This window comes from Zootermopsis nevadensis, unplaced genomic scaffold (assembly GCF_977971745.1).
Source record: "Zootermopsis nevadensis isolate Lab colony 2312 unplaced genomic scaffold, Znev_1.0 Znev_ptg000011l, whole genome shotgun sequence".
Lineage (NCBI taxonomy): Eukaryota > Metazoa > Arthropoda > Insecta > Blattodea > Termopsidae > Zootermopsis > Zootermopsis nevadensis.
Genome location: NW_028259143.1, coordinates 8,889,888 through 8,903,871, shown reverse-complemented (window position 1 = coordinate 8,903,871; position 13,984 = coordinate 8,889,888). Strand labels below are relative to the sequence as shown.

The following is a 13,984-nucleotide window of genomic DNA, read 5'->3' as shown; positions in this document are numbered from 1 at the left end:
ATCATTCTTGATTAAACGCGTAGCGTAAAATGTATTATGGTGAGACTACATTACCGCATTTCATCGATTTTAAGAAATATTTTTTTTACAATTTAAAATTTCTTAAATCGAGGTGCGTCTTCCATTTTATGACGTTTAAGAACTTATATAACTTTTTTTCCTTAAAACATGGTATTAAATCAAAGATGTGTCTTTCAATCGATGGCAGTAGTAGTGGTGCGTTTATAGGCGCATCGGCTACTCTGGATGTCGTCTTAAAAATCGAGCAAATACAGTATATAGGCTTTGCGTAATTAATATAGACAGGGTTGTCCACCCACCTTGTCAGTCACTTCCGCATAAGCGCATATGCAACTAAAGTGCAGGTTATTTTGCCCGAATTTAACTAAACCTGACACATTTTCGTATATCTCCCTAATATCAAATTTAATGGAAATGCGTTCAGCGTTTCTCGATTTGTTAAACACAAAATTACAGAAATAACAGAGGTGGTGCGCGCATTGTTACAAAATTAGCTGATATTGCACCAAACAATTTTCATGAAAAGCTAAAGAAACAATGAAATAAGGACTTTATTAATTTATTTATAGTTTATTTAACGATTCTAACAACAGCTTAGAATATAGTATCACGTGACAACATGATTAATAGATGTTGCATTGGAAATGATACAGAAGAAACCACGACACAGCTGAATCAATACGGCTCTGGTCCTAGTTGTGAACCCACGACGTTCCGAATACGGAATGATAATCATCTGGCCACGACGGTGGATTAAATGTGTGCGCGCGTTTTTACGGTAATTAATTGAAACTTGACTGCTTTCGATTTAATGGCAACAACGTGCTTTAAGTGCGCGTCCAATACTAAATCTCAAATCGTCGTTCGTTCAGTTCAGACACCCATTAAACCCTTCATAAATGCAAAACATACAAATAATTCAAAATAAGCTAGCAATAGCATTTTACATTCCAGCAGCGCAAATTGGATTAACGTGTTTGTGCTAATTCACACCGGAGGTATTAAAACTTTGTTAAAATACGAGAATACGTATGTGATTGAGAATTTTTTCCGATTCAGAAAACAAAATATTTCCAATATACGAACAATAAACATATCTGATATGTGTATTGATAACTTACCAATTTGCATCTAGCTGTTAGCATATTCATAAATCTTTACAATATATGTGAGTCATCCAATGTACTACAGATATTTTAAATTATAATCAGACAATATTGATTGTTACTAAACAGAACCTACAGAAATGAATTGGCTGCTATGTTGTTGCCAATGTCAACAAGTTAGCTCCATTATGTCCCCGAACCTGGTTTCTGCTTGGTTAAATATTTAGGTATCAAGAAGATGAATGTTTTCTGGGTTACTGCGCAGTGTAGTCGAGTAGAACTTCAACGATGTTTACTGCCTCCATCATCAGGGCGATGAGAATTTATAGGCGCAATAACCCACACGTAAAGTCTCATTTTGGTAATAGGTCATAATCACGTGGTTGTGTGAATAAATGACACAAGAAACAGAAGCCAGGAATAATCTGTACACATGACTCAAGACAGAAACTGCGAAACATTGGTTATTTCTCCAATTAAAACATCAACTGCTAACTGTGAATGCTGTAATCTAGATCCGTTTGAACACCTGAAGGGATAACGTGACGCGTTATACAGGCAAAAAGAAGAGGATGCTTTTCTCAGGGGTGCCCATATTAAAGTCAGTGCCGTTACTTGGTCCAGCTACCTTAATCAAAGGTGTGCACCATCCACCTAAAGAAATTTGAACGACAATTCGCGAAAGAAATCGCAGTTGAGATGGGGTATCTTTGCTTCTCCTGTCTTGGTTCGTCTGCCTTTCTACTTGAGCTTTTGGTGTCGATGTGCCTTGTGTTACAAACGTTCTGGTTCCAAAGCTGAGCTCGTTACACTGATGAGTCATCGGCGTAATTTTCATCATTCATTATAATTGTTCTTTTTTCATATTCCACGGATTAGGCATTCAAGCCTATCCCGAATAATTACTACTTTTGAAACATTAATTACGCGTAATTCCACTGAGAAGTCCTTGAAAATCTACCAGCCGTTAAGTTATGAAGCAATTCCCGCTGTTTTTAGAACCCAGCGTTTTACAGTAGCCCGCCACCGGTCTATATCCTCAGCCATATAAACCCAACCCAGCAGTTCTATAACATCCATTTTAATATCATCCTCCAATTTAATCCTAGGCCTTCTAAGTGGTATTATTCCTTCACATATTTCGACAAAAAATTTAGTACTTACTTTTCTGTCCTACGCGTCGTACATTCAGGGCGTCTCTAAAACAGACATACGTTTGTTCAAAGACAAAGCGAATGTGTACATTAATGCATAAACGAAATTACACGTGACACGTAGAAATATGACGCAGGTCGCACGTTCTTGGGCAGAATTATCCTGACCATTGTGTTACGATTGGGTGTGGGAGGTTATGGTCAGTTGGATGCCGCTGAGTCGCATCCGCCATGACTGTAATGGGGAACGACTAAAGGGCATTATAACAGCAATAAAAATGGTCTATAAATCAGCCGTATTGATGCAGCCAGACACAGAAACAAAACACTTAAACTGCCATTGTGGCAGTACCATACCACTGTCAGCAGAAGCATTTGTAAAATATTCAGTCGTTCATGCCTTCACCCTCCCTATATTGGCAGAGGGTTGCAAGTTTTCACCGCTAGGAAGGCCAGCGGTCCATATAAATTGTAGCAGAACGCACGACGTAAAGCAGCTTCAGTAGTGTACAGGTGGCCTGTAGAGTCAGAAACTGCAATATTTCTTCCTATGGCTTTATTTATCGATATACTCCACGAGAAAAATATGTATCCACTCTGCTGACGTGTTGAAATTAAATGCTGTTTCAGTCGGCTGCGGTACTGGAATACCGAATGGAGCTACGTTTTGAACTAGGCGGTTAGATCAGCGGCACAATCATCTCAGCCGATATTGGTGAGGCTGTTATTAATGAGATGTAGCAATCACAATTCTTCATCGTTCCTTTCGGAAGGAAAAAAAGGGCATACGTTATAGCCACGTTCTCTGCTGGTGTGTGTATTTCCACTTTAAAATGCTGACTCAGCTTAAAGGTTCTCATGAAATTCTGTATGAATTTTGTGATATTTAATGCCATACGAATATCGTACTTCATGGCAGATGCTGAAATTTGTGAACTGGGATGACACTAGCGCTACTTATAAAACGTTCTGAAATTATTCATAACAGATCACTTAAAATACGCAATTTTAAGACCGTTCGAAAACTCACTTCACCTTGCATTTTGTTAGCTGTAACTAACGAACCACTGTTTCTAGATACGTGAAATTCAGTTCGGCAATAATTCACAAACAATGTTGGGATAAAATGAGAAAAAGTACAAAAAAACACAGTCAAGAGAGCAGATCTCTCGGAGCGAAAGAAATTGATGGAAATTTCATAAATGCTAGAAACTTGTTGCAAATTCATAGACATTCATTTGTTAACACATGCCTTGAGATTCAGCTATAGTACCTATCTTGGAACTTACGGCATTAATAGAAGCAACAGATCTTCAAGAGAGTGTGGAATTACAGTCTTAATTAACTTAAAGCTATATACAGTGTATAATTTCCTGCTGCTAGGCAACGACGACCACGTGGCGTTCGCTTTATATAGTATCAAAACTGGCAAATGAGCTATAAAATTCAATGTTTGTATAACTGAACGTGTGTAATTTTTTAACTAGTGTTGCGATAGGTTGTTGGCACATTAAGTTGGGCTCTGTAATAAAGAAATTTACCAGTAAGACAGGTTTCCGCGTTACACTGACGTGAACATGGGCTAAATTTAAAACAACTAATAATGTCTCTTAAAATAAATTTGCATCAGAAAGGAATTGTTAGTGCACCTAAATATTTGCATTTCCGTTCTTTATACAGAGTGATTCAAAAAGGACTTTACAACTTTGAAAGTGTATAGAAATTTATTCAGAAGGCTTACAGAATCGGTTGAGGTGTCATTTTGTAGCAAAATAAATCACGTTTTACCTCAAACAGTCATTTTTGTTCGATGTGATTGCCATTGGTGATACTGCAGACATCCCACCTGAAATCAATTTCTTGTCAAACACGATCCAGCATATCAGGTATCACTTCTGCAACTGCGGTGGTAATTCGAGCTTTGAGCTCAGTGAGATTGGCAGGTAAGGGTGGAACATACACGCGATCTTTAATGAAACCCCATAAGAAAAAATCGATAGGTGTCAAATCTGGAGAACGAGGTGGCCATGGTATCGACCCTGTTCGACCAATCCACCGACCTGGGAAACGGTTATTGAGGAAATCCCGGACTTCTGTGAGGTAGTGAGGTGGTGTGCCGTCTTGCTGGAAGTGAATGCGTCCTTTTTGGTCATCTTCGTCTAACTGTGGTATGAGAAAATTTTCGAGCCATTTTCAAATGCACTGCCGCTTGCGCTCGCGGTGACAGAATTTGGTACTACAGCACAACGTGAGTCAAACGTGATTTGGTTTGCTACAAAATGACACCTCAACCGATTCTGTAAGCCTTCTGAATAAATTTCTATACACTTTCAAAGTTGTAAAGTCCTTTTTGAATCACCTGGTATTTCAAGCCATGTTACAGCAATCTTTTATTTACTTAATTAATGGCTGTTCCGTTGGTTATTTAGCGACTCAACATTAGCGCCATGCGTTACACAGGCCAAATAAGTAACTAAGGATTCGGAAGTTGGTGGTCATGTATTTATGAAAGAAATATAGAAATAAAAAGATATGTTTACACATTACAATACTTTGGTGGTCGCTTGTGACTCAGTTGCTTACCGCTGGCAACTGTTCGACGAAGCTATAACCGTGGTCATTTAGAACACCCACACTATATTCGCTAATTCACTAAGTGCCAATGCTGACGTATGTATTGGCTTAGTTTTTTAAAATGTCTTAATTTAATTCACTAAATGTGTATACATTTTTCTAGGACCACCTGTATAACTGCATTCGCGTAGAGATATTAAGTTAAACCAATAAAAACGTAATTCAATTCTAAAGGGTTTTGACGAATGTAGTTTACACTTAAAATTATTCATTGTCAGGACTTTTTCCATCCTCTATTTTTTAAAACCACGACGTTTCGGAGGCTGGTTCTGTCTCCGTCTTCAGGTGACAGAGACTAGCTCTATCTAAGGGACCCAACAGAGTAGGTACCTCTCACCTGAAGACGGAGACAGAACCAGCCTCCGAAACGTCGTGGTTTTAAAGAACAGAGGATGGAAAAAGTCCTGACATTGAATAATTTAAAGTGTAATAAAAACCTGTTAATGTAGCCAGGTTCTTATAAATATCGTTATTATATTTCAGGTAACCCTGACATACTGATATGTGGCAACTGCAGGGAGATGTTCACAGAGCTGCAAGAACTTCTGGACCACAAGAAAACGTACTGCAAACTCCGCTTCACTTGCAAATGTCACACACTTAACGGCATAAACAATAGTAAGTAATATGAGACATTTCATTCCAGTTCTCACAATCTTGTTTTTCATCGTGTTTATTAATGCAAAAATGATTGTCCAGTGAAAATCACGTTCTACAGCCGTTCAAGTACGATCAAGAACAAAACCTAAAACCATTAATCATTTAACATAATTTACTAAATGTAAAGCCCCATAGATGTACCATATTCTATACAAGGGGAGACGTTTTAACTTAAATCTAAATATCTTAGTATAAAAGAAAATAAATTAATAAAATCGAAGACAGTTTTAAAATTTCGTGTGAGAAGTTTATATATTCTAACAAGAAATTTCCCTTACTCTTTGAATAATACATGTTAATTCCTTTTAAATACTGGAATTTTAAAAGTTGCGTATACATTTAATTTTTAAATTCAAGTAAATCCACCTCTTAAGTACAGCATTAGGGCCTCGACATCAAAAAAAATGGCACACCAAAATACTGAAAGCAGCACACACTATTTTTGGAAGGCTGTTATTTTGTTTTCTCAAAGGTAAAAGTAACATCAGAATTTTTAAAATATATCAGTTCCACTGAGTAATGTTGAAAGGAATGGAATAAAAATAAACAGCCTACCAAATCAGCCACTGAAGCGAAATGGCGTTACAACTAAAAATAAACGCACCATTTTAATGTGAACTCATGGACGCATTTTTCTTGTTACTAATTTTTAACAATTATCATTACGTAACAAAAATAAAATCTACTGTGAGAGATGATTCATGAAAAAAACGGAACATCGACATGCGGCCAGTAGCAAGGAATGTGCAGATAAAGCCAGTCGAGGGTCGAAAGCTTTTCAGCTGCAAATCTGCTTTCATCTATCACAAAGCATATTATGTCTCACTCTCGGCACATAATTACCGGACAACTACTTAGAAGCTAAACGTCAATCCTTCATGGGATCTCTCGATTATAGTAGGTCGACAATGGGTCCGTATCTGACTGCATGTGTGCCCATGTTTACATTAATACGGCATTAACATCTATATAGCACAACTGTGGCGTCGTATGTTAGCAGTAAGGTCTGACTGCAATCAAATGACAGTGTACAGGGATGACTTGAGTGTAGCCATAAACTAGAATGTCGACTCTGAAACCAATACCCCGCCAACCTCGCCACAGCCACTGATTATGTTATTGCCAAGTATGGTTTACATCTGTAGCTCATACGCTGCCCGGTACACATAAACCAATTGTCTGGTTCTCATACACGCGTTCCCTACATTGGCATGGAACCTCAAGGCAAATGCAGCCATCCTATTGGTTCACCGTACTCAGTATATCAGTGGCGGTATCGAATGGTTATACTATCCACAAATCTTTATTTTAGATGCATAAGCGCGGCCGCACACCAACTGCGTCAAGACAAGCATCAAGACATGAGACAAAAGACGCAGTCTTGCTTCATTCGTGATTCAGACTCGAGTCCGCACACCGGAGTAGCACGTGTCTGCGTCTTATCACATCTTCTCTAGTTGATGACATGACGTCGTCGAGTGAGGAAGATATTTTAATGTACATGTGGCTTAAATTACGCAAAAGAAGGAAAAGGAAGTGGATTCATGACTTTAATGAGTCGTGTGCTCAACATGGTGCGTACGTTTTAGCGCGCGACTTGTTAAACGATCCGGTGAAATTCCAGTCTTATTATCGAATGTCTCCAGAATCCTGTTAGGAACTTCTTCGGAGAGTTTCTCAGCCGTCTGCACTATTTTAACATTTATTTGCTTTTCACTCATGTCGATAACGTACACTGGTTTTGTTACTTGAGTACTGATGTCTCAGTCTTGACGCACAGAAAAGAAACATGCCGAGTCTCGCTGCACGTGTCTGCAGCATGAAGCTGACGTCAGCATCATGACTCAGGCCGGTGTGCGGCGGTTTTCATAATCTCATTCGTTTCAACTGTGCTTCTTTCTTTGCGTCATGTCGCAGACATCGTGTCTTGACTGTTACATGTCTTGACGCATGCCGCTGTGCGGCCTACCTAAGTCTTTTACGTCTGCGTCTTCTCTGACGTCTCGAGACAGGGAGCTTTCATCATTCGGAACCACCGTTATTATACCAAGCACAACCGACCAATCGGATGGTGGCATTTACCTACAGGTTCCATATCAATGTAAGGGTTGCTTATGTGCTTCTGGTGGATGTTTGCCTACCCGCATTCCCATTTGTACCATTATTAATATTATTGTTATTTCTAATGTCGAATAAGAAAATAAATGATGGCCTGAATTAGTACTCATCAGTACTAGTTTTTGTTCAATAAGTTAGAACTCAAATGAAAATATTTTTGACTTAAGTGAATTACTAGCGGTGAGAAAAAGGAATATATTTCAAAGATTTGTCCTCGTAAAACTAATATTACATTCTAACACACATCATGATCACATACGTAGTGTCACTGTTTGGTTAACCGGTTTAAAAATGAGATGGACTTGAGCCTTTCTTGCCTTGCAACAAATAATTCTCATGTTTAAATTAAATATTGATATTATTCAACTGTGTAGCCTATAACGCGAGCGTGTGTGTGTCTGTGTGCGTGTTTCCTTTCCCTTGCTAAAGTTTGTGTTTGCTTTTACTTCGCTTTACATTTCAACTATTCTCCGTTCAGCAGTATAGTTAATTTATTCAGTGTTTATGGAAAGGGCTTGATTTCTTGTATTCAAACCTTTCCACAACATCGCTCATAATATTGTACTACAATCTCAGTCGACACACCACGTAACTCTACAATCGATGTAATGTCGTTTATTAGCCTGCATCAAAGAGTGGCAAATTATGACTGCAGGAAGAAGAAAATACCCTTATGAAAGGGTTAAAATCCACACTCGGTAATCGTCTATGCATGTCACAGAGTCCCCAGGAGACGACTCGTCTTCGACGGCAATGCTATTGTGTGTCCTGTGCAAGGACTCGTTCCCGGGCGCTTGGGATCTGATGGTCCACGTGCAGGCAGCTCATATGGTGACCATCTACGAACTAGGGGTTCCAAAGTCAGACAATACAAAGAAAGATGACCAGACCTCAGACCACACGCCTTCAGAAACATCGCCCTGCTCCTGTCCCAAGCATGACGAAGAAGTGGTGAGTTATTCTTACTTCATTACGTAATTCTTGTGTAAACAAGAAGTAGCAGGTAAATTATGTAACTAGGAAACATAATTTAGTACATACAGATCATCTAATATTGTTGAGACAAATGTGTGGGGCTGGGATGGAAGTACTGGACCTTCGAGGTCAACCGAACTACTAGAACGTTAGCCAGACGAACTATTACACCTCGGCCGCAAGTGATCAGCCTGCCAACTCTGCAGACGACCTGCCCTAGAGGAAGAACCTCGTGTAGTCTTTGAATAGAGAATGCATAGTCGAATCGGGGCGTGGCAGTGAACAGAAAAAAAACATCCTCCCTCCACAGAGACGGACAAGACGGCAGTAGGACATCAGTTTACAGGCTAATCGAACCCCTGTCATGGGATAATCATTCTTACTAAAAGTGCTACTTAGAATTATCGATCATTAAATAATACATGTAATAATTAATATCTAACCATTCCTTACTCGTATCGAAATTTACGATTTAGTGGACTACATTCCAAATTTCATAAGTACGGTTGGAATGAGTCAGCCATTATCACAGTATTTTTATATAGTTATTTAAGATATTTGGTTATCATGTCAGTGCACAAATCATGTTGGTCATCTTGGGTTGGAACGCCGTGTGGACTTGTAGGCAGATACCAACGTTTTGTAAAAGAAAATACAGACTGCCTCCATCATCAGCCTATTTGTTGTCTCAATGTTATTTTATATTTAGCAAAATGAAACATAAAATATTAATTTTTAATTAATTACAGTTCACCGGACATCGCATTGCTGTTTCTTATTCAGAAGGGATCGTGTTCAATTTCTAGCCCGAAGAAGACCAGCTATTAATCCGGGCCGTGGTAGTGTCTTAAAATACGCCATATATTTGCAAATAGATTATGTAATTAATTAATTTATAGACTTTAACATTCGGATTCATTAACGTTGCGTTATAACTACTCAATACCTAGGCCTACACTTGGTTTATCGAACTTATTCGGCAACTTGTAATAGAATCTTTCGCAAAAACTTTCCATGTGATTACATTTCTGAGAAAACTTGCTATAATGCTTCTTGTAAATTTAGCTATGTTTTCAATCTGTTTTAAAACCACTCTAGTTGCAATATAAATATCAGTGTTTAAAAATATTGCTTGATACTTACATTAGTAGGCAGCAAAAGCTTTCCAATTCTGCTTCTTGAAAGCCGTATTTAACTATCACAAACTCATGAGGCACTGACAATAAAGGGATAAGATACACTGCACAGAATGTCACTATAGACACATAAATTTCGTACATTTTCCATTATTAAACACTCTATCTGATATAAAACACATTTAATTAAAAGAACAAACTAAACACGCGACCACGCAACAGAACCATTTTCACCAACACAGGAAATGGCGACAGTCACAGGATTTTATTCTCGCGTTGTATGATGGGTAATATACGAGAAACAGGTAGGAGAGGGGGCAGTGGATTTCTCCTTTATTTGCCATACTAACACAGCGATTCAGCAATTCTTACTGGGAAACGCAGCGGGGAAAGTAAAACACATGACGAAAAATTGACCTTGGGTGGAGCAATATTCCGTCACATGCAGAGCTAGCTGAAGAGACCAATAAACTAACGCACCTGCAATACAGCAGTTAGACTAGATTTATTCCTGCGGTCATGGCTTTGTATTCCGTTTTTAAATAATGTTACGGAATCTTCGTCCCGCTCCGACTAAAAATTTACGGATTTAAGGAACTAGGAATATATCTTATGTACTGTCTACGAGTATTTATCAATCTGTTGATATGTTTCGTCTCTGAAAATACTGAGCAGAAAAAGATGATATGGCGTTATACAGAAAGTTGTGCCACGGTGGTCTAGCGGTTAGGGGTCTCGGGTTCGATTCCCGGCGGTGCCCGAATTTATAACTTGTGTTGGGCAAGGCCGTGGTCTAGGCAACACGTAGTTTTCCTCCGGGGGCTTCCCCGGTTTCTCCGTGGCATCCCAACAATTACTCCATTCACACACAGAAGAAGGCAATGGCAAACCACTTCTAGATCATCTGCCAAGAACGTATATGAACAGGTCCCAGTCCGAGAAAAGGATGGAAGGATCCTGTTCATATGGACCTTTCGTCAGACAGAACACTAAATAAATAAATAAACAGAAAGTTGTCTATCGAATTTGATTTTTGTTTGTACAGGTTCATTATAATCTCTACATTACAGGAAGCTGAAGTCTCTTACATCCTTTAGAAAACGGTTTATCATATGGACAATTAAACATGATATAATACAAATTTAATTTGAAAAAATATTTTTATTAAATACAGAATTTGGTATGGTGCATATTTCATTCAATACATAAACCAACGCTAATTTGTGACTACTTGGAAATCAGCGAAGTTATTGTTTATTTTTGTAACAACGATGCAGCAAACGTCGGCAAAGAACAAAAAAAAAGTATATTTTAATGATTTACATCAACTTCAAGTCATGAAATAAACACACTCCAAACAGATTTCTTATTCATGATAACTAGGGGCTCATGAAGTACAGAGTAAAAATAATATCTCCGTACTTTGCATTTCTGTTCAGATTTCAAACTGTGAAAAGAAAGTTTGAAACGGAACTAGCAGTTAGCTGACATGTTGGGGTGGACAGTCGCTGTCGCGGTAAGGAAGGGGTATGGATGTGTTCATGTTTCATTAAATTTTAAACAAAGAAAGTGCAAATTTGTGTTCTGCTGATTTGATGGAAATATTAAACAACAGCTACGTCCTAATTTTCACTACTAAATAATTTTAGGCCTTCAGTCATTACGTCCAAGCTCCGCTCCTTGCCTCGCTTCTGACGCCCACGTTTCATCAGTTAACAGCCACATGTTTAATTAAGATATTGGGAAGAGCCAATGTAAGGAGATGGTCTTGCATACGTAAAACCCATTTCGTAACACGTATCGAATTTCAAGTACTGTTGCAACCACCGAAAGGGTCTGTCAGCAACTGCAACTCATTACACAATTTGCGATCAGCTATAACAAGCAAATACCTGGCTTCACTACTCCATACCTAAAATTTCTGTACATACTTACTACATGGAGCCGAGTCCTTCTTGAGGAGTCAAAAGTCGCTCTTCCACTCAAGAAATTCCCAACACTTTATGGAACCAGAAGGTTCATCACCGTGTTCAAAAAGCCCACCGCTGGAACCTATCCAGAGCCATCTCAAGCTCCCTGATTGGAGGAGTACAACCTATGAACCTCCTCATTATGTAACTTTCTCCAGCCTCCTAGTAATGTATCCCTCTTAGGTTAAAATATTCTCCTCAACACCCTGTTTTCAAACACCCTCAGTCTACGTCCCCTCCTTAATGTCAGAGACCAAGTTTCACACCCATAGAAAACTACAGGCAAAACCTGTAACCTCTGTATGTTAAATAAAGGAGGTTACGTAAAACAGCATTAGAGAATTTTCCCTAATTTACGTAAATGTTATCCGGAAAATCGATTAATTACATTGAATCTTATATTTAAGCTGACGACATGCGTGCCACATTTGGCCCAAGACCACTCGTAGCCATCCCCGCAAAATCGTTTGTTAATTTGTTACCGGTTACTACAGGCTACTTTAATTTTTTCACTCCGAAAGATTGGAAAAAGTCAAGATTCTTGGTTGATTTGCTGCTTTAAGTACAAGTGGCACAAAGGTTACTGACATTTTAGACCACGTCGTAAAACGCGAGCTTTCCATGTGCCAGATGCAAATTTAAAACAATACGTAACTTTTGTAGTTTGCACACATTTCAATAAAATTTATAAATGAACAAGTACTGTGGTCATTTTTCGTTTCTGAATAAGTATTGCTAATGATAACAAAAATTACCTGTCGATTTTTAAAAACACCACAAAGAGGGATTTATTTGCCGTTGGGTTCAACCACAAACGGGTAATAATTTATTACTCATCACGCCACTTTTCAACAGACGATTTCAAATCGTTAGTTTCGAAGCCAGGAATGAAGTTTTTAACTAATTGGGGAATATTCTTCGTTCCAAAACTGACGTGTAACGTATGACAGGCGCGGGGGGAGGGGGGTGTCCATGGGGCCACGCCCATCATTGTTACTCGGTCGGTGGGGTCGTTCATCAACATGCTACAGAGATTATCGACAGATGCCGTAGTGACGACCAGCTCTTAGGAGGAAAACACGATGGATTGGTTCCAGCTTGTTTCATCCTGCAGTGGAAATGAAGGGTGGTACCCCTGCGAAACAGGACGGCAGCCCTATCTCCAATGGGTGTGGCAGTTCCCGCGTCCTGTACACTGGCTATCACAAGAAAACAACTCCATGAGGGTATCAACACGAAATGTCATGTCAGCTGCCGTCACGAATTTGTAATAGCCTACAGTACATTAGAAAAAGTTACGCATCTACAGTATGGCACAGAATGTAGTGAAATAATTTTGAAAACTTCCTGAAATTTATCAATTAAAATGTGGCAGACACGTTGTGTTTCTGATTCCGCTGTAATGTTTTATCTTATTCGGTTCCTTTAAGCGATGTTCTATTGCGCACCGTGGAATAGGATACAATACAAAATAAATGTGTATTTTAAGTTTCTGTTAAGATTTTGACTTTAATGACTAAGAAAAACATTATAAATATCAAGAATGCGTCTCCAGTCGGGAACGTGATCATAACAAGGGTCATTAGTCATCATTGCTTGGTTCCTCACTGAGGTCTTACGACGAAGAACTAATGTTTTTACATGGGCGTTAACCACGTCAAGCTGACCTCAAAAAATCATTTAAATTATTGTTTCACCCTCGCTTTTGCTATCAACAAATTAGACGTCACATAATGCATGTACATCGAACGATTCTTCAATCCTGTAGGCTACTGTCCACGCAAGCTCTTCATTAAATTCAAAATGTTAGAGTACAAGAAACTTTAGTTTCTAATGCTGCCTCCCAAGACACCAGTTGTTGTCTACACTATTATTATGTATACACTACTTAGACTTTTTAAAAATTTACTAATAACAGAAGGGATTTTATATAAAATTTAATACAGTACATATCAAATATTAAAAAATAATTCCAGCGGATATTAATAACGTCATATTGTCCAAACTCCAGGTTTTAACAGAAATTTATAAATGTTAATACGTTAAATAATGTCATCGTTGTATTTATTCCTTTGCTTTTGAACGTCATTTTACAACAGACATTTAAATTAATTTTTAACTTACTTTTAAACCAAACAGAACCCCTGTTAATCTATTGCACACAAAAAGTATGCGAATTCTATATATATATATTTCGTTGTTTTCTGAAG

General features: G+C 38.4%; 2 protein-coding genes across 9 annotated transcripts in view; one reads left to right on the top strand and one right to left on the bottom strand.

The window, feature by feature from the left end:
• csul (protein arginine N-methyltransferase 5) overlaps positions 1-13,984 on the bottom strand; it is a 546,076-nt gene that overhangs the window by 412,783 nt on the left and 119,309 nt on the right. The window contains exon 1 of one of the 4 annotated variants that reach the window (XM_087347241.1): positions 9,809-10,084. The exons of 2 other annotated variants lie outside the window; for them this stretch is intronic. The gene's annotated coding sequence lies outside the window, so the exon portion shown is untranslated. Of the gene's footprint in view, positions 1-9,808; positions 10,085-13,984 lie in introns of those variants that run through there. One more of the 4 variants, XM_087347242.1, reaches the window with a different exon arrangement.
• The window catches only part of LOC110836151 (uncharacterized), a 321,064-nt gene that overhangs the window by 300,585 nt on the left and 6,495 nt on the right, over positions 1-13,984 (top strand). For all 5 annotated transcript variants that reach the window (XM_087347246.1, XM_087347248.1, XM_087347244.1 and 2 more), the window contains 2 exons: positions 5,399-5,533; positions 8,415-8,644. In XM_087347246.1, coding sequence (XP_087203372.1) covers positions 5,399-5,533; positions 8,415-8,644 — 365 coding nt within the window. The remainder of the gene's footprint in view (positions 1-5,398; positions 5,534-8,414; positions 8,645-13,984) is intronic.